The sequence below is a fragment of the Rhagoletis zephyria genome, unplaced genomic scaffold, assembly GCF_001687245.7.
Source record: "Rhagoletis zephyria isolate East Lansing unplaced genomic scaffold, Rhagoletis_zephyria_1.1 Rzeph_scaffold_00509, whole genome shotgun sequence".
NCBI lineage: Eukaryota > Metazoa > Arthropoda > Insecta > Diptera > Tephritidae > Rhagoletis > Rhagoletis zephyria.
This window is the reverse complement of record NW_016157593.1, coordinates 91,571-119,559: the sequence shown is the minus strand read 5'-3', so window position 1 is coordinate 119,559 and position 27,989 is coordinate 91,571. Positions and strand designations below refer to the sequence as shown.

Genomic DNA, 27,989 nt, shown 5'->3' with positions numbered 1-27,989 from the left:
TTAACAAAAATTTACAATCCGTAGTACTTTTCTATCAATTCGCAAATGCATTTAGNAGTTAACAAAAATTTACAATCCGTAGTACTTTTCTATCAATTCGCAAATGCATTTAGTTTAAATCGTTTAGAAAATGCGTCATTTATGTATACCATTTTATGTGGAATTATTCAATAAATTTCGTTTTACACTATACTTCTTGAAACTATTTAGAGTTAATTATTTTTTGTTTCTTAAAAGCAACCCTGCGTGCTTGGAAGGCGTGTGTACCAATAATTTCATCCCTAGCATATTCATCCCCGAGGAAGGCAGTCGCCAAATTCACCGAAGGTTGTTTACTGGTTATATTGTGGTGCCGATATCGCAGCCAGCGTTGCCAGGTTGCCATTTTTAACGTCATTTGGACGTTTTTTGTATCCTGTTGACGTTTGGACGTTTTTTGTGTTAAAATATGATGACGTTTTTTAACTTCCCAGTAATTTTTCTCTGTTACTAAATCTTGTAAGTAGAACTGAGTTTGAATTATTTTCTTAATAAATCTTTACAAGCTTTTTGCTTCAAAAGATATTTATTCTTTGGACACAGATGACTTAAATATGAAGCAAACCAAGCGTACGCGCAGGCTTATTATAATGTTTGCTATTGCACATTAAAAGCCAAATCAGGAAGAGCCGATCTATTGCAACACGCACGCTCACAAAAGCTTAAAAAAAGCTGCGCAGCATAAAAAGTCAGAAAAAAAGAGGCGACTTTTTTAGGGCTTCATTGAAAATGTGATGAACGCAAACAAGGCTGAAATATTGCTATGCTCCTTCTTAGCAGAACGTAATTTAGCATTTTCGACAACCGACCCCCTAAAAAAAATTATTTAAAATCAACGCGATTATTTAGCGCCTTTGAACTTGTACATTATTGCCCTGAAATTTAATGGGCTATCACTGCATACCAAAAAAAAATCTACAAAATCTGAATAAAAGGTTGAAAATCTAGCTGAAACTTTGCCGATTTTTTATAATTTTTGCACAAAGTTTGAAATGTGGATTTATATTTTATATAGATATATAATGAGCTTGGTTTTTATGGAAAAATAATAAACAAAAGAGAAACAGCCAAAATCGATCAAAATGTTGATGACTTAATCAGCTGATCACAAGTGTATGTATAAAATGATGTTTATATTAACGGTCTCAAACCAGTTTACAATGAATTTTAAATGTGCTTTGTCGAAATGACATATTAATATACCTTACGTACATATGCACCTTTGTATACAATAAAAGTTGAATAAGAACAACTTTTTGTACATTCATTTGAAAAAGACGTTTTTGGGTAGGAAATGACGCTTTTTCAGACCAAGAGGGACGTTTTCTCATGCCGAAGACCTGGCAACACTGATCGCAGCAAGCAGCATTTTGAAGTAAAAAAAAAACAAGAACAGTTGCCAAACGAAATACATGATGTACAGTGTTTGTTTGTTTGAACGCAGCGCTGCTTGTACAAAAATTTCGCTTTGCGCATGCCTGAAGCTGGCAAAGGTTCTTTTTTACAACGCTTTTATCAACTTGCAATGTTGTGTTCCAGAAACTTTCAATGTTGTGTGTCCGACACCATAAAGCAAAGCTTTGAAAAGCTCCTATAAAAAAGCATAGTGAATAGGGCGAGGTAGATGACATCTAGATGTCGCCCTATGTACTACGTTTGCTACACCGGAAATAGACGACACGCCATTTCTTTAAATAAAATTAATTGGTGCTCGTTTGTATGTACATACATATGTAAATGCATGTGTGTGCACCTTTCTATTAATATCGTTGAATTATTTTAATATCTATTGCAAAATTTTATTCAGACAGGACTAAAAAGTANGTAGTTTGACTATTGTCAACTAAATCGAATGCTTTGTAAGTGAAGTGACTTGTGGACCACTTGAGGTATGGGTGGAACAGTTGGTAACCACTTTGGGACCATTTGGGAAAATGTTCGCGGGACCAGTTGGTAACCAGTCGGGGTACCAGTCCGGGATCCAGTTTGGGACTAGTCCGAACCTACATACCTTCGGACCAGTTGGGGACCAGTTGGTCTTTTTAAGCTCCTGTGGCCGTTTTAAGGGTAATTCTTGGGCTCCTGCACTGCCGCTCGGGGTTTCTGCCTTCTACGGTGGTAATTTTGGGCCGGGTTGCCTGTTTTGGCGGATTGTTGTGCTGTGTGCCGCGTATTACGTGTACCGGGTACCACTTTCTCGAGCGAATTGCTCTGGGGAACCTGTTGTGTGAGTTGCTGGCTTTTTGGCTAGACTTTGAGGAGGGTTTATACACGCATATCGGCGGAAATAGACGACACGCCATTTCTTTAAATAAAATTAATTGGTGCTCGTTTGTATGTACATACATATGTAAATGCATGTGTGTGCACCTTTCTATTAATATCGTTGAATTATTTTAATATCTATTGCAAAATTTTATTCAGACAGGACTAAAAAGTAGAAAATAAATAATATAAAAAAAACTTTTTAATATACAACGCTTTTATAAATGGACTAAAAAGTAGAAAATAATACTTCTCAGTCCCATAGAATTTGTTTTGATAACTTTTGATTTTGAAATTTTAGCAAAAGTCATTATAAACAATCTATGAAATTGAAAATGAAAAACGTGGAGCGCATGCAATACAAAGCATTCGATTTAATTGACAATAGTCAAACTACATAACGTAGACCTAAAATTTCTACAGCGAAAGTAGAACTTTGAAATCGATTTTAAGCGGTCGTTATTCATATACCCACATACATACATTCATATATTACTTTTCATATCAATTCAAGTGTATTACATGCGCCCCACGCTTTTCATTTTCAATTTCATAGATTGTTTATAATGACTTTTGCTAAAATTTCAAAATCAAAAGTTATCAAAACAAATTCTATGGGACTGAGAAGTATTATTTTCTACTTTTTAGTCCATTTATAAAAGCGTTGTATGTTAAAAAGTTTTTTTATATTATTTATTTATTTTGCGCTGTGCTGAGTATAAAAAGAGAAGAGAATAGAGAGAAATATGTATGTGGTTTGTTGATGCTCTGTAAACACACACACGTGTGGAAGGCAAACGGTCTAGCAATGCGTGGTATTAGGTGTGTACTCGTATTGAGAGGACAAAATTCTCCAGCAAAAAAGGTTCTGAGAATTTAGCAGCTTTCGCTCTCAAAGAGACGAAATATCAACGGAAGTACGAGAACACAAAAGTTGTGTTCTTTTACAAATTATCCAGTAACTTGCCAGGAACTCTCCAGTAACTGAATTTCTGAGAATTCGCTCTCATAGCACAAAAGTACAAGAACGCAAAACCAGTAATAATTTGCAAGTTTTACGAACAGCTGATTAATTTGTTGTTTATTCGCAGCTAGTTGCTAATAAGACAATGTATATTATGTTTAAATAGGTTTATTTTGTCAATTTCAACTATAAAAACCTCATAAACATTTATTTTATTAGTTTCAATTCCACCCAACAACATGCGATCAGCTGTTTTTCTCGCTTGCAAGTTCTTACTAGCAAAAATTTATCCAGTAAAATCCAGTAAAAACTAGCAACTTCTCCTCAAAAAGAAATGTCACTTTTCGCTCTCAATTTCCCCTTTTTTACCAGTTTTTTGGGTACAAGAACGGCAAAACGTGATAGTTGGTAAAAACTGGTACGAACTAGCGCGTACAAGAACGCTACTAAAATTTGCAAAAACTTGCAACTTTCGAAACAGCTAATCACTTGCATAGTTGCACTGGTGATTAATTTGGCAATTTATTTTCTGCTTGGTACATTTTCGCCTGATTTGGCATTTTATACAATTGAATAGTTTTGAATAAGAAAAACCTTTTTAAAATACAAATTGATTATATCGGAATGAATGAGTTATTTTTCTCATAATTATTTGTGATATCACATGGTGACGCATTCAAAAACAAGAGTATCTCCTCCAAACACCCATCATTGATCCAAAAAGAAAATGTAATAGATATAGCTACAAATGGAGCTTTAAAATTATAAAATTTTCATTTCAACAATCAACCTACCAAAACCGAAAATTTCAGCAAAAACAACATTTCAGCATGCCGCATTTAAAACTATTTTGGTATATTTAAAGAAAAATTATGGTACAAACGAAAAATTTCATAAACTCAACAAACGTTGTGCTTATTAAATTTACTCACTTTTTCGTTGTATACTAGCGTTAATAATAAAATTTGCAATAAATAACTAAAAAAGGCCATATTTTCTTTTGTTTATTTACAAACATGTGTTTGTGATCAGCTGATTTTCTTACTTGCAAGTTTTAGCTGGGAAAAATTTTTCCAGCAAAAATTTGCAGCTCTCTTTCTCATTTTGCTCTCTCAATTTCCCCTACTTTGCAAGTTTTTTGGGTACGAGAACGCAAAACCAGTAAAAGTTTTCTAAAACTTTAGATACTTGGGCGTACGAGTACACTCCTATTGCTGATCAACTTAATACTTTAATTAAACATGCTTGTTATTAAAATTTCATTTTAAAAATACCACTGTGGCCTACTGTGCTAGAAATGTGTCATTTTAAAACGTGAATAATAGAAATCGACCCAGTACATCGGCTGTTTTGTTCTCACGTTTTTTTGGCTTTAATTTTATATATAGTATAGATTTGCTTGATCAACCAAATAAAAGTTAAGTTTTATTTGTGATTTGATTCGTCAATCAAATAAAAAATAAATTTGATTTGTGATTTGATTCGTCAACCAAATCAGAAATCAAATTGATTTGTGATTTAAATCGCCCTTCAAATCAGAAATCAAATTGATTTGTAATTTGAATCGCCCTCCAAATCATAAATCAACTTTATTTGTGATTTGATTTGTAGAGCCAATCATTTGAATTATGATTTTTCAGCTATATAATACTCTTTTAGGCAACAGAACTACTTCGGGATTTTTGGGACTATTTCGGAATTTTTGGGACTATTTCGATATTTTCGGGGTTCTCGGGTATATATCGGGAATTTTGGGACAATTTTGAAATATTCGACACTTCTTCGGGATTTTCAAGATTTTGGTACTAATTCCGTATTGTTGGAACTATTTCGGATGTTGCGAGACAACTTCGGTATTATCGGTGTTGTCGGGATCTACGGGACTACTGCGGGATTTTTGGGATCAATTCGGATTTTTTGGTACTATTTCGGTTTTTCGAGACTACTTCGAGATTTTCGGGGTTCTTGGGATCTTCGGGACTACTTCGGAGTTTTTAGGATAAATTCGGATTTTTGGAATTCCTTCAGGATTTTCGGGATTTTGGGAATAATTCGGTATTTTTGGGGCTATTTAGGGATCTTGGAGATTTTCTCGGGATTCTTGAGACCATTCCGGGTTTTTCGAAACTACTTAGAGATTTTCGGGATTCTACTTCGAAATCTTCGGGACCACTTTGGGACTATTTTGCGTTTTTCGAGACTACTTCCGAGGGTTTCGGGGTTCTCGGGAATATATGAGGATTTGTGTGACCAATTCGGAATTTGTGGGACTATTTCGGGGCTTTCGACACTACTTAGAGATTTTCAGGATTTTTGGGGAATATTTCGGGATCTTCGCGAGTTTTGGGACAAATTCGGTAAATTTGGGGCTATTTCGGGATCTTGGAGATTTTCTCGTGATTCTTGAGACCATTCCGGGTTTTTCGAAACTAGTTCGAGATTTTCGGGATTCTACTTCGGGATCTTCGGGACCACTTTGGGACTATTTTGCGTTTTTCGAGACTACTTTCGAGGGTTTCGGGGTTCTCGGGAATATATCAGGATTTGTGTGACCAATTCGGATTTTTTGGTACTATATCGGGTTTTTCGAGACTACTTCGAGATTTACGGGGTTATCGGGAATATATCGGAATTTTTAGGAATATTGCGGGATAGCTGGAATATTTCGAGGCGTCTTCGGGATTTTCAGGACTATTCCGGGGTTTTAGAGACTACTTGGAGATTTTCGCGGTTCTCGGGACTATATCGGCAGATTGTCCAAAAATCCTGGTATAATCCCGAGAACACCGAAAATCCCGAAGTAGTTTCGAAAAACCAGATATTCCCAAAAATTTGGAATTGGTCCCAAAAATCCCGATGTAATGCCGAAAACCCCGAGAGAGAATTCCGAATTATTTCCAACAATCCTGAAATAGTCCCAAAAATTCCGAAATACATAATCCCAAAAATCCTGAAAATCTCGAAGTAGTCTCGAAAATCCCGAAATAGTTCCAAAATAGCCCAAAAATCCCGAAAGAGTCCCGAAGATCCCGATATATTCACGAGTACCCGATAACTCGAAGTAATCTCGAAAAACCCGAAACAGTCCCAAAAATTCCGAATTAGTCCCAAAAATCCCTCAGATCCCGAAATAGCGACGAGAACCCTGAAACCCTCGGAAGTAGTCACGAAGATCCCGGTATAGTCCCGAGAATCCCGAAAAACCGGAAATAGTCCTGAAAATCCAGAAAAAATCTCGAAATAGTAAATCGATCCCGAAATAGTCCCAAAAATCCCGTTATATCTCCGAGAACCCCTAATATCTCAATGTAGTTTCGAAAAACCTGGAATAGTCCCGAGAATCCCGAGAAAATCTCTAAGATACCGAAATAACTCCAAAATACCGAATTAGTCCTAATCCCGAAGGAGTCTCGAAAAACCCGAAGGAGTTCCAAAAACTCCGAATTAATCCACAAAGCTCCGAAGTTGTCCCGAAAATCTCGAAGTAGTTCAAAAATACCAAAATAGTCCCAAAAATCCCGATATACTCCCAAAAATTCGTATTTGGTCCCAAAAATCCCGAAGTAGTTTCGAAGATCCCGGTATGTTCCCGAGAAGCCCGAAAATCTCGAAAAACCCGAAATAGGCCTGAATGTCCCGAAGAAAACCCGAAATTTTGCAAAAATCCCGATATATCCCGGGAACCCCGCAAATCTCAAAGTAGTTCAAAAATACCAAAATAGTCCCAAAAATCCCGATATACTCCCAAAAATTCGTATTTGGTCCCAAAAATTCCGAAGATCCCGGTATATTCCCGAGAATCCCGAAAATCCGGAAAATCTCGAAATACCCGAAATAGGCCTGAATGTCCCGAAGAAATCCCGAAATTGTGCAAAAATCCCGATATATCCCGAGAACCCCGCAAATCTCAAAGTAGTAGAAAAATTCCGAATTGGTCTCAAAAATCCCGAAATAATCCCAAAAATCCTGACAATCTCGAGGAAGTGTCGAATAACCCGAAATAGTCCCAACAATTCCGAATTTGGCACAAAAATCCCGAACATCCCGAAATAGGCCAGAGAACCCCGAAAATCTCGAAAAACCCGAAATAGTCCCGAAAATTCCGAATTAGTCCCAAAAATCCCGAAGTAGTTGCGTTGCATAAAAAAGTATTATTTAGTTGAAAACTCACAAATCAATCTTTTATTTGGTTGACCAAGCAAATCACAAACAAAATTGATTTCTTATTTGGGTGACAAATCAAATCACAAATAAATTTTATTTTAGTTTGGTCAACAAACCAAATCACAAATCAAATATATTTGTTAATTAAAAGTGGATTTTAAACCAAAATGGGTCTGTTCCCGTACTACTGGATTTAACACGCATACATATAAGTCTAGAATACCAACCGTTTAGCTATGAAAAAACATGAAATGAGGATCAATAGAACTTTTTACATTGATTTCAACTATACCAAAATCATTTGGTGCAAATAAAATCTAAAGCCAATAAAAGAGGTTAAAGTTCAACTTGTCTATTTCTTATGTGTTTAATATCTCGGAAACTACTTAACAGATTAAAAAACTATTAACGCTAATTTCAACATAATTTAAACACCTTTCATGCGACATATATACTATAATCAGTTTGAAACCTAATTTTATATAAACAACATTTAAAAAAAATATATTTGTATTTATTTTTTTAGTATTTCCGGACGAAATTTTTTTTAGTATTTCCGGACTAAAAATATAAAAAAGCATATAAATTGTATACATAGATTAAAGACAAATAAATTACCTTTATTTTGACGTCATTAGTTTTTTAATAGATTATGGTGTTCAGAAGATATTAATATTAAAAACAAAAATCCAAATATTTAATTTTAACCACTGATATCTTCTTTATATTTTATTTCCCCCAGGTAATTTTGGTAGGGTTGAAATCAGCACAAAAAGTTATATCGAGCCACGTTTTTGGTTTTTGCATAGCTAGATTGTTGATATTCTACCCTTATGTGCACGGAACGACCTCGGACTATTTGTGATAAAATCCTGCAGTACGGGAACAGACGTACTGTCGGTAAGTTGGTCGCAGGTTGGACTCCAAATAAAAGTGGTGTTTAAGGAGAGTTTATCGAAATGCTTTGTTTGGTAAACTACGAGTTTAAGAGTAGAGTTAAGCGTTAAGCTCCAAAATGGCCCAGAAACTCGAGTTAATCGCTCAATGAGAACGCTTTATAACTGATCTTGATATTTGCAGCTATCTGGATATTGATATGTTTTTGGAAAAAGTTTTGTTGCGGACATGAGTCCCAATTTAATCGAATTCGATTGAGTACTTTTTTCAATTATTCAATTAATGCATTTTCCATAATCCGCGTGCGGCTGGCAACGCCACTTACTGTGCACCATTGTGAATGAGTCAGGTGAAATAGGTTTCATGTTGGAAGCGGGTTCACGGGGTGACTCGGGCCTGCAATTAAATTGCTAGAATTATTAACGTTTTAAACGCCGTCGCAGCCGCATCGCACCGTTTTTTGCATATTGTCATAGAACGCCACTCGGGCGAACTTTGTCACTGTTTTAACTATATCGCTACTAAATATCGTTTGAAATTTGATTGAAGGCAATAAAAACATTCATGAATTCATTAGCATAATTCAATTCCTCGTCTTTTTTTTCCACGGAAAATAGAATCTCTGGCGCACCCTGAGCTCTCTTTTGCTACTCCAAAAAACCAAACATGGTCCTTCGAGCCGGATAGACAACCCGCGACCTATAGAAACTCCATAGCATACACACTGACATATGTACGTGCATATGTAAAATACTCAATTACAAGCGATCACAAAATATTGCGAGCGGTCTGAAGAATTTTCCGATGGCGATTGGTAGTGCGGCGGCTAACGCGAGACGTAATAAAACGTATGTACATACATCAAAACGGTGAAATAAAAATTAAAAGTGCGAAACAATTTTTAAAGTGAACCGAGAAGTGTGAAAAATCGTAACGCGAAAATAATTTGCGTTCCTACACCCCCTCCCCGCATAAAGGGCACACAAGGAAAAACAAGTAAGAAATCAAAATCAAAATTTATCTCAAAAAATCCAAGCGAGATGCATAAGTGAAAAAAAGAAGCGAATACAGTTAATAAGACAAAAAGTCGCTACAAAAAATAAAATCTGAAACAAACGAAAATTAACTAAGTGTGCGGCATTAATTTGAAAAATAAAATAAAATAAAATTTGCATACATAAATATGTATGTACATATGCGCTTTTGAATACAAACGACTGAAAAAAGCTAAAATAAGCAACTTAGTAAAAACAAAAGTACAGGCAGTGTAGTGTGTGTAAAAACGCGGAATGCAAACAATTATTTTGTAAGCCACAGCCAAAGCTGACATTAGTGTGCGCAAAAAAAAAATCATAATTACTAGATTTGGTTTAATCAAAAACAAACTAAGTTAGTGAACAAATCTAAAAGCAAATTAGTGTGCGGAAAAAAAGAATAAGAGGTTCGAAAAGCATAAATTTTAAATTAAAGCTTAACGCGAATCTCTGAACTAAACGAAAAAAAATCTATTGATACAAAATTCGTGAAATTCAACAGGGGTTTTGTACACCCACAATTTAAAAGAAAAAATACAAAACAACAGCAGCAACTAAAACCGGTAAAAAATACGGCAGACAAGGTGACAAAGGGACACGAAAAGGTAACGGGGGGTCAAAAGCTTAACCCGGCAACAACGGAACAGGGAGGAACAACAATTGCAGCACACACTTTGTAACGAGGTAAAACGGAGTCGGCTGAAGGTACAGTCCCCCCAAAAAAAGAAAAGTACCACTATCCAAGTAAGTGCCCTATATCTCATCATCAACCATATATGTATATATACTAGGGCGGGTCAATTTTTTATTCGACATCGTTCCTAACAGATTCGGATTCTACATACAATTCTAAGAAAAAAAGCCCTTTAGACCATAACTCTAAAATCAATTTCGAGCCTGCGCAATTTTAAAAGAAATTATTTTTAATTAATACTAAGTCCATAATCAGATTAATATTTACTAAAGTGTAAGGATTTTTTTTTTTTGTAATAAAAAATTGTGCTCGGGAGTTTTGTGATATGAAAAATTAATTTCTGATATCTATTTTTTATCTAAAGAACCGCAAGATGGCGCTTCAAAGCAAATCTACTATATATTTGTGGAAGTATGTATGTATGTATGTACCAGGTTGCAGCCTGAACGGATGTATAGAATCGAATAAAATTTTGCCAAAGTATTGCCATAACTCCTGGACCTATAATAGGGTAAAAAAATTGAAACTCGCCAAGGGGGGGAGGGGATGAGGGATACCTCCCATAGTGAAAATTTTTAATCAGCTCTAACTTCGGAATTATGGTCACATGAACTCGAAATTTGAAATGCACATATATCTATGTTAGGTGCTTATGGAAAGATATATGTATATAAATGAGTTTGTAAACAGGGGCGTGGCACATCTTATAGGTGTGGAATCTTTTATCAGCTATAACAGCAGGCAGTATTAGTGATCTCATTGTATTGGATTTTGAAGATTTGTTATAATTGATCAAAGTTAAATTAAAATAAATTATAGATGATATGAAGTTCACCGGGTCATCTTCTAGTCTTTAATATATACTCAGTTAATATACGGATTAATATTTACTAAAGTGTTACGAACGTTATTTTTTTAATACAATAAGAAAAAAATAACTATAATTTAAAGGAATGACACACAATGGCTAGAGTCGTCGCATGTGTGTATTCTTTCATATACATATATATGGGCCGTTCTTACGGTTAATATATTTTTCATCCACTCGCTTATTCCTTACCGAAAATTTTAAATAAAAATTTAACAAGTTTTAACCGCTGATACAGTACAGGTAGCAGTTTAAAATGGGTAACTGGGTAAACTTTATAAAGAAAACATATTCTCTGGCTAAATTAATAAGCCTGCCCGGATAACATAAAATCCCAAGCTTGATAAACATTTGGTGTTATAAAAGTTTTATAAAGCTCTACTTGTAATTAGGAAAAATGCCGAAAAAAATTATAAAATTGATTCATTGATTGATTGATTGATAAAAATAGAGAGTGAGTTATGGCTATGACAATAGAAACTAGAAAAAAGATACCTCGTGTTGAAAGCAAAAAGGATCTAAAACCAAAAAAAAAAATAAATACATTGTTAATCATAAAAAAATTTATGATTCGAAAAATAATTTTAAAATATTGTAAATTTTTTTTTGGTTTTTTAAAGTTAAGGGTAAATAAACCCTTAAACTTACAGTAACGAACAAAAGTATTGGCACAGTAAATTTTACGCAATATAGGCAAAGTATTTTTTAGAAAAATTCCAAGTATGCAGTTTAATAATCCATTCAATTTTAGTTTATCAAAGTGCAGGTTTGAAGTTGCTTGAAAATCTGAATATAAAATTGCAAATTAGTATGCAGATTTATTGAATTTTCCTGAGTTTTTCACAAAGTTTACACATTTGATTTTTATGTGTTTTAGTGTAGTATGAACTATGTTTTTATAAAAAATTATCGGAAATAAATTAAAAATTTTGCATATATGTAATGCGAAAATTTACTGTGCCAAAACTTTTGTTCGACACTGTACATATAAAAAAATACATACAGTAACTTCTCCCGTTACAATAGTAAAAAATATGTAATTTGCTTTGTAGTGCAATCTTGCGGTTCTTTAAATAAAAAATAGATATCAGAAATTAATTTTTCGTATCAATAAGCTCCCAAGCACAGGTTTGTATTAAAAAAAATATATCCGTAACACTTTATTAAATATTAATCTGCATATTTTATCAATTCGTCGGAATATGTTTTTATGTATGTTACCGCGTAACTTTGGACTACGTTATCCGTTTTCTATAATTCTTTTTGAAAGGAAAGGTGGTTCCTCAGAGGTAGTCTCCTACTAATTGAGTGTAGATCCGATAATTGGGCCATGAAGAAAATAACGGCACTCTTAAATTTGTATATGAGAATTGAAGTCGGTTTTGTTTTTTTGTTTAAATTTTACTCCAGAGTCCACAGCTTCTATAAAAGAGTCGTAGGCCATATTTTTTTGTTAGTTCAATTGTGGAACATTTGTATGAACTGCTTCGGCTAATACTTCGGCTTTTGTTCTCTTTTTATATCGAGGCTAAGTGCATTGTTCGATGGGGTGATATCATTGCCAAACATGATAGTACTTTGTTTGCCATCAATAAACACTAACTTGACGGAGTTACAGTATTCCACATTGATGCGAGCCTCAAGAGCTTTGAATAATATTTGCGAGTATGGCTTTTAGTTTTTACCGCTCAGGTAGGTGGCAGGCCTATAGAAAATATTTCTTAATCAATAATTTTTCAAATACTTTTCGTTCGACACCTATATTATAATACATACTTTATCTTATTAACTTAATTGAATTAAATTTTCGAAATTGGTGGCAACTCGACTCAAAAATATTTTCAGTAGTAAGCCTTCTTAAACCTTTTTAATTTGATACCCATATTGCAATATTTAATTTATCTTATCAATTTCATTTAATTCAATTTTGAAACAGGTGGCAACCCCCCTCAAAAATATTTTTGCCTGTAAGCCTTCATAACCTCTTTCTTTTGACACCCATATTGCAATATCTAATTTATGTAATTAATTTACTTATATTGGGATTTTTAAACAGGTGGCAACTCTCTATTTTTTCTGGTTTTAACAATCCGGATATTATAAAAAACAAACCAAAAAAATAAAAATATTCAAATCGGTCAAGCTGTTTTCAAGTCTTAGCGAGGCTAACGGACAGAAATCCAATTTTATATATAAGATATCTTCTTTTAAAAATGCGCAGGCTCGAAATTGACTTTAGAGCTATGGTCTGGAGGAATTTTTTTCTTAGAATTTTATGAAGAATCCGAATATGCTAGGAACAATGTCGAAAAAATCGATCCATAGAAATTGACCCGCCCTAATATATACATATATATATATACATATGTATGTATGTGCATAACTTGGCGGCATTCCTCATACGAATAAAGGCAAATACCAACCCCTTCGAGCGCCGTAACAAGTGTCTTCGGTGTTAGGTACGGTAATCTGTATATACAAATATACACACTCGCATATTAACATATTTATAAATATATATGTATATGGACTCCTCTAACTCAGACGGCTTACAGCTTCTCGGGGCAAATTCCCAGTCCCAAGAAACCACCATTCGAACCACAAATTCCACCCCAACTTCGAACTCCCAAGAAGTATTCCTCAAGGTACCACCGTGTGATAGAGAAATTTTCCACGGTGGGTACGAAGACTGGCCGGCGTTCAGAGATATGTTCACGGCAGTCTACAAAAATCACCGCAAACTAACCCCAGCCCAGAAACTGTACCATTTAAGGCAAAAACCAAGAAGACCGGACCGGACCAATAGTGAAACAGTTCCCCCTCACTGATGACAATTTTGAACTAGCCTGGGATGCTTTAAAGTCACGGCACGAAAACCGTAGGATATTGGTGGATAACCAATTAACCGCTCTATGTAATATCCCCCCATATATTCAGAAAATGGTGAGCAAATCCAGAAAATTTAATCCACCATCAACAATTGCCTCTCAACCCTCTCAGCACAAGGAATCCCAACCAGCAATTGGGACCCCATCCTTTTATATTTATGCTCTTCAAAACTGCCCAGTGAAACTCTATCTCTATGGGAGCAATCAGCTCACGGAAAGAGTTACCACTTTGGGCAGATATGAGCAAATTTTTCACAAGCCGGTATGAAGTAGTAGAAAGTCTTAACACATATCGGCCAGGAAAACCAAAGCTTCCCCACCCTAATTTCACCCCAAGAACGGGGAATCACAACTCCACATTTATAAATAAAAATAGAACTCAGAATTTCCATGTCGATCTAAATCAGCTGATTTCATGCAAACTCTGCCACTCAAGGCACCCCATGAAGACATGTGCGAAATTTAAAGCACTACCCGTATCTGACCGTTTAATATTCGTAAGAGAGAAGTACTGTGAAAATTGTCTTTCTTACTCCCATTTAAAGAGGGAGTGTACAAGTAATTTCACTTGTGTATACTGTCAACGAAAACATCACTCTATTTTACACTTCCCGCAAAAGACCCAGACCCCCCAACCCAATTCAAAACCCCAACGAACAACGAGTAAGCTGTCGACTCAGACTAATACGGATACTGAAGCGCCCACTTGCTCAATATATGTGACGCACTAACCCCCAGAGAAAACCGACGTAAATAAAGTGTCGTCTCAGTTTTCGGCTACTAACGTCACAACTCTCCTCCCAACGGCGATAGTACCTATATATTGTGATAGCGAATATCATCATATTCTCGCTCTGGTGGATCAAGGCTCACAAAAAAAGGTTTGTATTATCCCGGATACAAAAACTCTTGCACTTGCCTATGACAGATGCTCTATTCGAGATTTCTGGAATGGGTGAAATGGTGGTGCAAAACTCAAAGAAAATGTGCGAAATCACAATCTGCTCAGATCGAGCCCATAAAATAAAAACCCAAGCCATTATGTTGCCCCAATTTACCCATTTTCTCCCCACTTCAAATATCTCTCATATTGACTTAGAAGAGATAAAGCGATTAAGGATCGCCGATCCCAACTGTTTCACCTCAAATAAAATTGATATGGTAATCGGCAGTGACCTAATCCCCCAAATTATCCTACAAGGGCTGCAACAAAACATAAGCGGAAGTCTCATAGCGCAGAATACGATATTTGGATGGATTCTGAGCGGCCCAATCCAGGAGAGGATCTCCACCTTTACCACCCAGGTAACAGAACGCCAGAATGTATCGTTAAACTCACTGCTGAAGAAGTTTTGGGAGCAGGAGGAAGTAGCAGTCACTGAACCTCGTTCAAGTGAAGAGGAGTTCTGCGAGGACCTGTATCAACACANCTGAGCGGCCCAATCCAGGAGAGGATCTCCACCTTTACCACCCAGGTAACAGAACGCCAGAATGTATCGTTAAACTCACTGCTGAAGAAGTTTTGGGAGCAGGAGGAAGTAGCAGTCACTGAACCTCGTTCAAGTGAAGAGGAGTTCTGCGAGGACCTGTATCAACACACAACGACCCGGCAGGCAGATGGACGATATATGGTGAAGCTACCCATAAAACCCGAATTCCCAGACACCATGGCTCTTACTCACTCTCGACTAGCAGCGCAGCAGCAGTATATCAGCATCGAAAGGAATCTGGAGAAAAAAACCTGGCCTCTGCAAAAGGTACTCAGAAGTTCTGGAAGAATACATCACCATGGACCATATGGAGCCCACCTCATCCCAAGAAGTCATCAAAGACGGTAAATACTTCTCCTTTTATTTACCGCACCATGCTGTCATAAAACCGGACAGTAATACAACAAAAGTAAGCGTAGTCTTCAATGCTTCCAGAATATCCCACTCTGGAAACTCCCTCAATGATGTAATATACACTGGCCCAACCCTTCAAAACGACTTGGTANGACGGTAAATACTTCTCCTTTTATTTACCGCACCATGCTGTCATAAAACCGGACAGTAATACAACAAAAGTAAGCGTAGTCTTCAATGCTTCCAGAATATCCCACTCTGGAAACTCCCTCAATGATGTAATATACACTGGCCCAACCCTTCAAAACGACTTGGTACTTATCATTCTCCGATGGCGTCTCTACAAGTTTGTTTTTAATGGCGACATCGAAAAGATGTATCGCCAAATTCTCGTCCACAAGGAAGATCAAGACTTCCAAAGAATCGTCTTTCGTAGGTCCCCAAATAAGCCCATTGAAGATTTTAGGCTGAAAACAGTCACCTTTGGCGTCAATTGCGCCCCTACCTTGCAATCCGTACGCTTCATCAGTTAGCGCAGGATTGTCAAGACGAATTCCCGCTCGCCAGCAATATCCTCCTACGCGCCAGCAATATCCTGTACCCGCTGGCAACTCAAGGACAAAACGGCAAATATTTTCGGCGGTAGCGAAACTGTTTGACCCGGCAGGATGACTAACGCCAATAATGATTTCCGCAGAAATGCTCCTTCAGTAATTATGGTTGGAAGAAACCGAATGGGATGAGCACGTACAACCCGGCGCTTTCCAAAAATGGAACACTCTGCGCGAAAATCTCCCCTATTAATGAAATTGTTATTCCCCGCTAGGTGCAATTCTCCCCTACTCACCGTGTACAAGTACATGGGCTTTCAGATGCCTCTGAAAAAGCTTATTGCGCCTGTGTCTACCTCCGAGTAGAAATTGACGAAAACTCGTTCTCAACACACATTCTCGCAGCTAAAAGTAAGGTAGCCCCCCTGCAGACAGTAAGCCTCCCCAGACTTGAGCTCTGTGGAGCCGTCCTCCTCTCCAAGCTGGTTAACCAACTCCCTTCCCAACTAGATTTACCTGCTCATGACTTATACCTCTGGTCAGATTCTTCCATCGTGTTGGCGTGGTTAGAAAAACCGCCACAAACTTGGAAAACGTATGTCGCCAACAGAATTTCGCTCATACTCCAAAATGTGAGCAATGCCACTTGGCGGCATGTACCTGGTGCAGAGAATCCTGCCGATCTAGGCACCCGCCGATGCCATCCCCAAGATCTTGTGCCATGCGCATTATGGTGGAATAGCCCAGAATGGCTGCAAAAACTCCCCACTTTGTGGCCGAAAAACGCATCTCCACATTCGTCACCCCCCGAACAACGACGCATTGAATCCCTGCACACGATTAAATCAGTGGATATACTTGAGCGTTTTTCCTCCTTTGCCCAGCGTTGCGAGTAATAGCGTTTATGTATCGGTTTATAAACGCAGCTAGAAAGCAACCGATACCCAATTCTCTCCCCTTAACGCACGAGGAAATAAATCAAGCTAAATTGCGTATTATCGTTCAGACTCAAAGCCAGTACTACATCAACGAAATCAGCCCATTAAATGCAGGGAAGTCTATTAGCAAAAAAAATCCCTTTACTGACGGGAATTCTGCGCGTGAATGGACGTTTAGCGTATGCTAATGAACGTCACCCGATCATCATTCCAGAAAGTTCAAAGCTCTGTTTTCTGCTGATCGACAACTAATGATGCGAATGGTGCAGCAAGAATATTATATCCCCAGGTTGAAGCAAAAGATAAAAAATGTATTTTTCAGTGCAAGGTCTGCATAATCTATAAAGAAAAGATGCGTTCACAGATAATGGCCGCGCTCCCCCCTGAACGATCTACCTATACACTCCCCTTTCATACCACAGGTGTTGACTTTGCTGGACCATTTCTTGTGAAAACATCTACCCTACGACGAGCTCCCCACGCAAAGGCGTATGTGTGTGTATTTGTGTGCCTTTCCACCAAAGCAGTACACCTAGAGTTATGTTCAAATCTGACCACGGAAGCGTTCAAGGCAGCTTTTACTCGATTTGTCGACCGCCGTGGAATCCCTCACAAAATCATATCCGGCAACGGAAAACTTTCGTAGGTGCGCAGCGAACGCTGCAAAGAGAATTCTCCCAGTTTCTTAAAGAAGCGGCTACTGATATCGCCGAAAAATACGCAACCCGCGGATTTGCATGGCAGTTTATCCCACCGTATGCGCCTCATATGGGCGGTCTCTGGGAAGCTGCTGTAAAAAGCTTCAAAACCCATTTCACAAAGGTAGCCAGATATCACAAGTTTACCTTTGAAGAATTTACCACTCTCCTTATTCGAATTGAAGCGGTGTTAAATTCCAGGCCGCTTTCCCCTATGTCTCAGGATCCTACGGATCTGCTGGATTTAACGCCAGCGTGGTGCCCCGCTCCTCTCTAGGCCTGAACCCCACTCTGACAATCTCTCTTTAGTAAACAAATGGCACAAATTGAAGGTTATTCATCAGCAATTTAGCACGCGCTGGAAAAATGAATATCTCAAGGAACTCCATAAAATGCACAAGTGGAAGCGACAAGAACCCAACCTTAAGGAGGGAGACCTCGTTGTCGTCAAAGACGACTTTCTACCCCCAAACGAGTGGAGACTCGGGCGCGTGGTGAAACTTCACCCCGGTCATGATCAAAATGTTCGCGTAGCTCATCTTTACACTCAAGCCGGAACAATCACTCGAAATATTGCGAAGTTGTGCTTACTGCCCCCTTTATAGTAGCTCTCTTTATATACTTCATGCCTCACTAAACACTACTAATCCACACCTACACCTCCCTCCAGCTGACTCCACCATAGCATGGAACTAATTCCGTCTTCCACAGATGTCCAAGAACCAGATGAAGCTCAGCCAGTGCCGCCTCTGCTGCCGCCATCGTCCGTTGCGGTTTTGCCGCGCATTTCAAGCAATGACGCCTGATGAGCGGTACGAGTCCGCGCGCATACATAAGTACTGCGTCAATTGCTTGGCGACGTCGCACTCAACCGGCTCCTGCAGCTCAGCCGACAGTTGTCACCGGTGTGGGAAGGTGCATCACACAATGCTGCATCGTCCCACGTCATCGCCACCGGAAAGCACTCGCCGTACTGACTCGCATGCAAAAGTTCGCCGTGGACGATCGACGCTGGCCAGCCGTGTGGTCAAACCAGCCGCGAAGCAAGCTCAAAGCNTGGCAGTTTATCCCACCGTATGCGCCTCATATGGGCGGTCTCTGGGAAGCTGCTGTAAAAAGCTTCAAAACCCATTTCACAAAGGTAGCCAGATATCACAAGTTTACCTTTGAAGAATTTACCACTCTCCTTATTCGAATTGAAGCGGTGTTAAATTCCAGGCCGCTTTCCCCTATGTCTCAGGATCCTACGGATCTGCTGGATTTAACGCCAGCGTGGTGCCCCGCTCCTCTCTAGGCCTGAACCCCACTCTGACAATCTCTCTTTAGTAAACAAATGGCACAAATTGAAGGTTATTCATCAGCAATTTAGCACGCGCTGGAAAAATGAATATCTCAAGGAACTCCATAAAATGCACAAGTGGAAGCGACAAGAACCCAACCTTAAGGAGGGAGACCTCGTTGTCGTCAAAGACGACTTTCTACCCCCAAACGAGTGGAGACTCGGGCGCGTGGTGAAACTTCACCCCGGTCATGATCAAAATGTTCGCGTAGCTCATCTTTACACTCAAGCCAGAACAATCACTCGAAATATTGCGAAGTTGTGCTTACTGCCCCCTTTATAGTAGCTCTCTTTATATACTTCATGCCTCACTAAACACTACTAATCCACACCTACACCTCCCTCCAGCTGACTCCACCATAGCATGGAACTAATTCCGTCTTCCACAGATGTCCAAGAACCAGATGAAGCTCAGCCAGTGCCGCCTCTGCTGCCGCCATCGTCCGTTGCGGTTTTGCCGCGCATTTCAAGCAATGACGCCTGATGAGCGGTACGAGTCCGCGCGCATACATAAGTACTGCGTCAATTGCTTGGCGACGTCGCACTCAACCGGCTCCTGCAGCTCAGCCGACAGTTGTCACCGGTGTGGGAAGGTGCATCACACAATGCTGCATCGTCCCACGTCATCGCCACCGGAAAGCACTCGCCGTACTGACTCGCATGCAAAAGTTCGCCGTGGACGATCGACGCTGGCCAGCCGTGTGGTCAAACCAGCCGCGAAGCAAGCTCAAAGCGGCAATACTACGGTCCAACGGCGCATCCGCGATTTATTCAACCGGGCGGTGCTGACCCTCGAGAAGTTGCAAGAGTTGCTCAACCTGTCACCGGCGTAGGCGGGCCGGCATGTTGCGGACATGAGGCCCAATTTAATCGAGTTCGATTGAGTACTTTTTCCAATTATTCAATTAATGCATTTTCCATAATCTGCGTGCGGCTGGCAACGTCACTTACTGTGCACCATTGTGAATGAGTCAGGTGAAATAGGTTTCATGTTGGAATTGTAAGCGGGTTCACGGGGTGACTCGTGCCTGCAATTAAATTGCTAGAATTATTAACGTTTTGAACGCCGTCGCAGCCCCATCGCACCGTTTTTTGCATTTTGTCATAGAACGCCACTCGGGAGAACTTTGTCACTGTTTTAACTATATCGCTACTAAATATCGTTTAAAATTTGATTGAAGGCAATAAAAACATTAATGAATTCATATGCATAATTCAATTCCTCGTCTTTTTATTTCCACGGAGAATAGAATCTCTGGCGCACCCTGCGCTCTCTTTTGCTACTCCAAAAAACAAACAAGTTTATTCTATTAAAAATGGAATGAATGAAAATATCAGTACCAATAGCATAAATTACGCAAGGCACTTGTAAAAAAAATTACCCGCACTATGTGGGTCAGCTGCTAAAAATTTGCATGTATAATTAATTGATTTAAATTTTCTTTTAAGAAATTAAAATTATTGGTACAAAAAATGTTAAATGATCTCATCTCCGTGAATAAGACTGTACCTGCATTTATTTATTTCTTGTTTGTTTTAAAATGTACAAAGTACATAAATGTATGTGCATATGTAAATGTTTTGTATTCGAAACATTTAATCTAAATAAATTAATTGTATGCTTTCAGAATGCTTCTTTGTAATGGAAATTTATTTGGTAGGTTTTAACCGATTTTGGTTGGATTTGGGAAGAAAATTTGTAGGAAAAAAATTGTTAGTGACAACGCTGGATGTTTGTGCTAAATATAGCTTTGTATCGCTGTGCATACGTCGTTTCTTTCTTTTTTCCTTTTCTCTATGCTATATCTTCCTTCTTACTCATGTAACTTTAAGTTTGTTCCACACGAGCCCGCGGATACCCGCGGGTGCCCAAAACAGCCCAGAAAGCTAGAAAAATGGGTAATAGGGAGCGAATACCTTACACTTTGGGATCGTAAATGCCCTCTTCTTCGTGCCCGAAACAGGCCGAAATGTGCAAGAAGTCAATTTGAAATAACAGCTGTTGTTTGTTTACATCCGATAGCAAATTTTGTAAAATACAAAAATGCAAAATAGCACTAAAGGTTCAGAAATGTAGGTATTTGCTAATTTTATTAGCTATATAAGATAAATATATGTACATAAAATCATTGTTTAGAACTGATTTGTTGATTCTGGGCACGAAAAGTGTTTTTTTGCGTTCCTTACGCTCTAATTACCGAAACACCCCGGAAAGCGTGTGGAACAAACGTATTTTGAGTTTTAAAAATTTTACTTTCATTTTTGCGATACCGCCGCCTAAGAAGTTTCACTTCAAAAATTAATTAAATTGACTATAAAATGAAGGCTCCAGTGAATTGTGAACACAAAATGCCAATTTTTAACCACTGTGCATTGGTAGGTAAGGTCATGCCAACATTTTTATTCTTTACTATGGAAGCCAGATAAATTTTCCTTACAACTTGTGAATCCCCATATTTTTTCCCGCCAACGTAGACCGCCGTCGAGTTGTCCGTGAACTCGTGGGGATCTACTTGGACCACTTTGGGAATCACCGGTGTAAACTCATTTTAAAATGAATGACCAAAAATATTATTTATTTTATATAAATATAATTTATATACCAAAATATTTTCAAAAGCATGTACTCTGGCGTTTTATAGTATTTTCTGTTACTTACATTTATAATTTTGCTTTGAATGAATGTGTACTGAAAAGTACTGATGTACATATATAGCATGAAAAATTGTAATTACTGATTTCGCGTAAAAAAATCTGGAAACCCTACAGATCTACCACAATTGTGGTAAAGTGGCAACACTGATATATATTCTAAATATAGATTAATTCGACCATAGATGCAGAGTCTCGGAAAGCTTTTTGCTAAGCTATTTCCTTTTATGTATGTAGGTAATATACATAAATTTTAAATATGAACTAAATCGCACCATATTTCTACTCCTGAGCCAGTTTTGAAATTACGAGTCTCTAGCTCATTGGGAAGTTGGGACTCAAACAAATATACTTACATAAATATGTTTTTCTTAAATACAAAGCAAGTTAAATAAAAGCTTGCAAAAACGTAAATACTTACTTTCATGTACTTGACTGGAAATAAAAGTCTTAATAAGCGTATCCGTCATTTGCGTGTACAAACTTAAAGCATATCGCAGGCTTTGCAGCTCTGGTGATTTTTCAAGGAATGTCTTTTTGAGTCCATTGCCGCCAGCATGAAAATATTGCTTTATGGTATCTAAGGCAACATCTAATACAGCACATTGTTTGGGTGATAAATTCTTCTCCACCTCCTTGGAGATATCCATCACACCGCTAAGGGCACTCTTCACATCTTGCTTACCAGCCATATGGCTTTTGAATAGTCTACCCATGTCTTCGATTTTGGCATTCGACGCAAGATTCTTAGCATTATCTGTTAGATGCTTAAACATCATCTGTTAAAAAGAAAGTAATTAAGGAAAAATAGAAATCTCTACAATATATAATCACGTACAGTCTTATCAGTCATTGGAGGCAACACTATAGTCTTTTCTAGAATACGCATTACAATTTTCCAAAGCTCTTTGAGCAACCGTTTCAGTACTGTTTTTTCACAGGACTGAGCATAGAGCGTTAGAGAGCCATCCAATAAATCCATTAGTGGCCTAAGTACTTCATCGGCTTCAACAGCCACCGCATTTCGCTGTGCCGCTTGATTGGAATTAATGTTGCCGCCACCTTTTATAGAGAGCAGCAGATCTCCCAGTTCGCGCACTGACTGTGTGATCCGTGGCTCGAGGCTGTTGAAAATTTAATAATTACAATATTATTTTGTTATTAAGTAAGTAACTGTAATGTTTGGAATTCAGATAAGGTGGCTGATAAGCAGCTGATTTCAATGAAAATTGCGCTGATTGCCAAAAATTATGTCTTTGTTCTAAGATTGTTGAATTCTTATTGTCATTGTTTTTTTCAGTCTTAGCCCCTCAATCGGTAATAACACGGTCACAGATATCACATATAAATTTGGTCCCGACTGCACACGATTAAGGCGTGTCGCACAGGGGGCAAAATACAGATTCCTCTATAGAGACTCAAAAAATTAAATTATTATTTTATTCATTTAATACCCAAAATAGTTACTACCATAGTCGAAGATATCACATAAAAATTTTGGTCCCGATTGGAGTCGGTTAAGGCATGTCGCAAAGGGGTCAAAGGCCAGATGCCTCTATGGAGACTAGAGATGTTAATCCCGGGATCCCGGCCTTTTATAAGTGCCGAAAATCCCGGGATTATTTGCCTAGCATCCCGGAATTTTCGGGAGTTGTAATTTGCAATGGTGGCAATAATAGAAACGCCTTATGTTGACCTGTTTTTGCTATATTTCTTTTGTTTAATTAATACTTACTTTTATAAATGTCTAGCTAATTATACATACACATAACACCGTGCGACAGGCAATTTCACACACGAAAAAATCAATAGTGGTATTCACCAAATTGAGCAACAACATTCGTTGCTTGAGCTCATCTGCCCTTTTGCCAGACTGCCAGGCCACTTGCTCAATTTGGTGAATACCACTAATATATTCGCAAGGCCATGCCAAATATATGCAGTAAAATTGCGTTTTTTGTTTTCTCTCTGACGCCAGGATTTTTAAAAAGACTTTGAAAATTGAATAATATGAGTAATTCAGAAAATGGTGTAAAAAATTAGTGCAATGTAGTTTCTGGCCGTCTCCACAAGATAAACTTGTTTGCTGTCCAGCTGTCATTTTGGTCGCTAGACATAAGTTATATCAGTGGCAATATTCGTGTGGGCTTTTCAGATCTTGATATAAGCAGTTGTGAGATAGCTTCGAAAACGTATTTTTTCCGAATTTAATCGCTTAAAAAATTTCGATCCAGATCTAGCTGGACGAAAGTCAAAATTTCATTTGTTTTTAAAATACTTTATGGTACTTGGAATACATTCCTAACCACACATTTAAATAGAAATTGCATTTATTAAAGTAATAAACACATGGAAATAAAACGAAAAGGTAAGTCAACGCCGCATATTTGAGAAATCTATTTTAAAAAGTGAAATTTAACTTAAAAGTTTGCTAATCGCACTCAAAAATATTTGCATAGTTGCAAATTGATTTTATAAACTAAAAATTACACTTATTTCCCTATAAATAGATTCAGAGGTCATAACACAATTTATGTCTACTTTAGTACAGGTAAATTTATACTGCAAATTCGTCGTTTTGATTAATTAAAAGAAATGAATTAAAGTGTAGGAAAAGGCCGCTGAACACCGTCATAAAACCACTTGTATGTTATTCTTTACACCTTCGTTAATGCAGAGGTTAAGTTCGATAACCATGTTTAACCAATTGGCTTAGGGCTTTCCGTTGATTTTTGGCAATTTTTTTTTTGTTGACGATGTCAGTAATTTCCTTTTATACCTATTAAAGTATGGTTCATGGTGTAAACGTATGCTGTGATGGCTCCAGTACGACTGCTCTTTATTAGCTCTTTCAAGTACCAACTAAAGCTAAATATAATACATGCATAATGGAATACATTTTACCAAAAGGGAGAGTCTAGTAAATAGATAATACAGGGTGATGTGTATATACAACATCTTCCTTTTTTTATATAAAAGATNTTTTTTTTATATAAAAGATAATGTTTTTTAGATACATATAGTTTGTACATATGGTTTTTTTTTATTTATTCAAAATTCAATATTTTTGGAGGCTTTACATTTCGTCCTGCTTTAGTAACATATAATCCATCTCTTTTATCTTTAACAACTTTAGGGGTTTCCTTACTAACAGTATTTGGAGCATTAGACTTTATTTGTGAATATTTATCTTTATTTTGTAGTTCACTTTCAATCGATTCCTGTACTTCTTTGTCTTTTTCATTTGTATCTACTTCATTTAACAATTGCTTATCATTTAATTTCAAAATGGGCTCCCTGTTCCTCCTGTAACTTGATCCGTCTTTATCTATTACAATGTAGGATCTTGGTTCTTTACAAGTTTCTGCTATAGTACCTGGAGTCCAATAGGACGTTGGTGTTTTTCTGAACATGACACTTTCGCCTTGGCAAAGCGGCTCTAAGTACTTTTACCTTTTATTATAATATTCAGCAGACTTCAATTTTTGATCATTTATTTGTTTTTGATATTTTTGCATATTTACAACTTTTGGCTTAAAATTTTTTTCTATTGAAGGTAGTTTTGTTCTCAACTGTCGCGACATCAACAACTCTGCAGGGCTAGGTAGTCCTGATTTTGGTGTTGTTCTGTAATGGAGCAATCCAATATAGGGATCAGATTTACTTTCTAAACACTTTGCCAGCATCTTTTTAATCGTTTGAATTGACCGCTCAGCCATTCCGTTCGACTTGGGCAAATATGGACTGGATGTCGAGTGTTCTATTTGCCAATCCTGACAAAACGTTTTAAATTCTTGTGAATTAAAGGGTGGTCCATTGTCAGATATTAACATTCGAGGCACACTAGCATATCTAGCAAAAACAGATTTCATTTTGGTTATGACTAGACTACTTGAATAACCGCTTGATAATATTTCAATCTCTACGTATTTAGAAAAGTAGTCTACAATTAATAGATACGTTTGTCTATTGAATTCAAACAAATCGCATCCTAATTTGTACCAGGGTATATTTATAATCTCATGAGAAAAAAGTTCTTGCTGTGGATTGGCATTTCTGTATTTAATGCAAATCTCGCAGTTCGAAACTACATTAAAAATGTCGTTGTTTATATTTGGCCAATATACTGACTGTCTAGCCAGACCTTGGCTTCTTTTAATGCCTAGATGGCCTTCATGTAAATTTTTAAGGACCGATTTTCGTAAGGCAGTTGGCACCAGAATTTGATTATTTTTTAAGATTATGTCATTAATTATATGAATATCGTCTTTAATTTTGAAATATGGTGCAACTTCTGAATCTATTAGCTTTTTGTTTCGTGGCCAACCACTTTTAATGTAATTCTTTATCTTTCCAAAAACCGTGTCTGCTTTTTGTTTTTCTTTAATCTCATTAACTTTTGAATCTGAAAATGGAAGTTGTGTCAGCAATAAATTGCAATGTAACGAAAGATCTTCTTCCATGTTTATGCCGGCTTTATTTGTAAGGGGTGCTCGTGAAAGTGTATCTACTATATACAGAAATTTTCCTGGTTTGTACTGGACTGATAGATCGTAATACTGAAGTTGAAGCATGAATCGCTGCAACCTTGCCGGAATCTTATAAAGCGGTTTTTTAAAAAGGTTCACCAAAGGTTTATGGTCAGTTTCTACAGTGACTTTCATACCGTACACATACTGGTGGAACTTAGTACAGCCATACAAAATTGCATAAAGCTCCTTTTCAATTTGTGCATAATTGACTTCACAATCCGTCAGTGATGCTGAAGCATAGGCTATCGGATGTTTGTCATGCATTATACACGCACCTACCGCAAACTTGGAGGCATCTACAGATAAAACTAATTGCTTTCCTGTATCAAAGTAGGTAAGAACTGGTGCATTAGTTATAGCTTGTTTCAAATTATTAAATTCTTTTTCGTGCATATCACCCCAGTGCCAAACTACGTCTTTTCTTAGTAAATCACGTAAGTTTTTATTTTTAGCTGCTAAATTTTCTATGAATGACCCTAAATAGTTTATCATACCCATAAATCTTTGTAATTCTTCTATTGACTTTGGTGCAGGAATGGCTTTTATGGCTTTTATTTTTTCATTATCCGGACTTACACCATTTTTATCAAAAATATGACCTACAAACTTTATTTGTGTTACTCCTATTTTGGACTTCTCTTTATTGAATTTTAGCCCAACAGCTTTTGCTCTGTCAAGTACCGCTAATAAGATGGTATTATGCTTTTCAACAGTGTCTGCATATATTAAGAAATCGTCTATATAGATAATAAGGCCTTCAATATCTTCAAATAGTTTCACCATTTCACTATGGAATATTTCTGGTGCCGCATTTATGCCGAATGGCACCCTTAAAAAGCGATATCTTCCAAAAGATGTATTGAATGTGCATAATTTCGATGACTCTTCCTCCAATAGGACCATCCAAAAACCTGAATTTGCATCTAACGTACTAAAGAATTTAGCGCCGCTTAGTCTAGCTTTACAGTCTTCTACATTAGGAAAAGGAAAATGTGGTCTTAGAATAGCTTCATTCAAATGACGAGGATCTAAGCATACTCTTAATTTACCATTTGGTTTTTTAACGAGAACTATTGAGCTCACCCATTCAGTTGGTTCAGACACAGGTACTATAACTTATAAATCGACCATTCTTTTCAATTCATGTTTTAAATCAATTTGCAATCGAAATGGTATTTTTCTTGGTGGATCAATCACAGGAGGTATACTTGTATTTAATTTCAATTTACAGTTTTGTTTCAAGAGGCCTAAACCAGTAAAAATTTATGCATACTTTTCAAAAATTGTATTTGTGCTTTGTATTACATTGACTTTTTGAATAAGATTCATATTGATGGCTGTATTTAAACCAATTATATTTTTGCAAGGCATTTTAAGAATATGACAATTTTCCGAATACTGGTTATCTTGAAATACAAAATCAATCTTTATAATACCAAAATGCTGCAGTTTTTCACCACTAAAAGTTAGTAATTTAATACATGATTTTTTAACTTTACTATTTAGATTCAAAATTTGTACAATTTTTTCTGAAATAATATTTGTTTGAGCTCCAGTATCTATTTGAAAACTATAAATTTTATTATTTATCATCACCTCAACTGTCCATTCATTTGCTTCAC

General features: G+C 37.2%; 1 protein-coding gene across 1 annotated transcript in view; it reads right to left on the bottom strand.

Moving 5' to 3' along the window:
* The window catches only part of LOC108360047 (protein unc-13 homolog A-like), a 106,687-nt gene that overhangs the window by 52,511 nt on the left and 26,187 nt on the right, over window positions 1-27,989 (bottom strand). The window contains exons 9-10 of the mRNA XM_017612185.1: window positions 22,674-22,959; window positions 22,257-22,614 (exon numbers count right to left, since the gene is read on the bottom strand). Of these exons, the coding sequence (XP_017467674.1) occupies window positions 22,257-22,614; window positions 22,674-22,959 (644 nt within the window). The remainder of the gene's footprint in view (window positions 1-22,256; window positions 22,615-22,673; window positions 22,960-27,989) is intronic.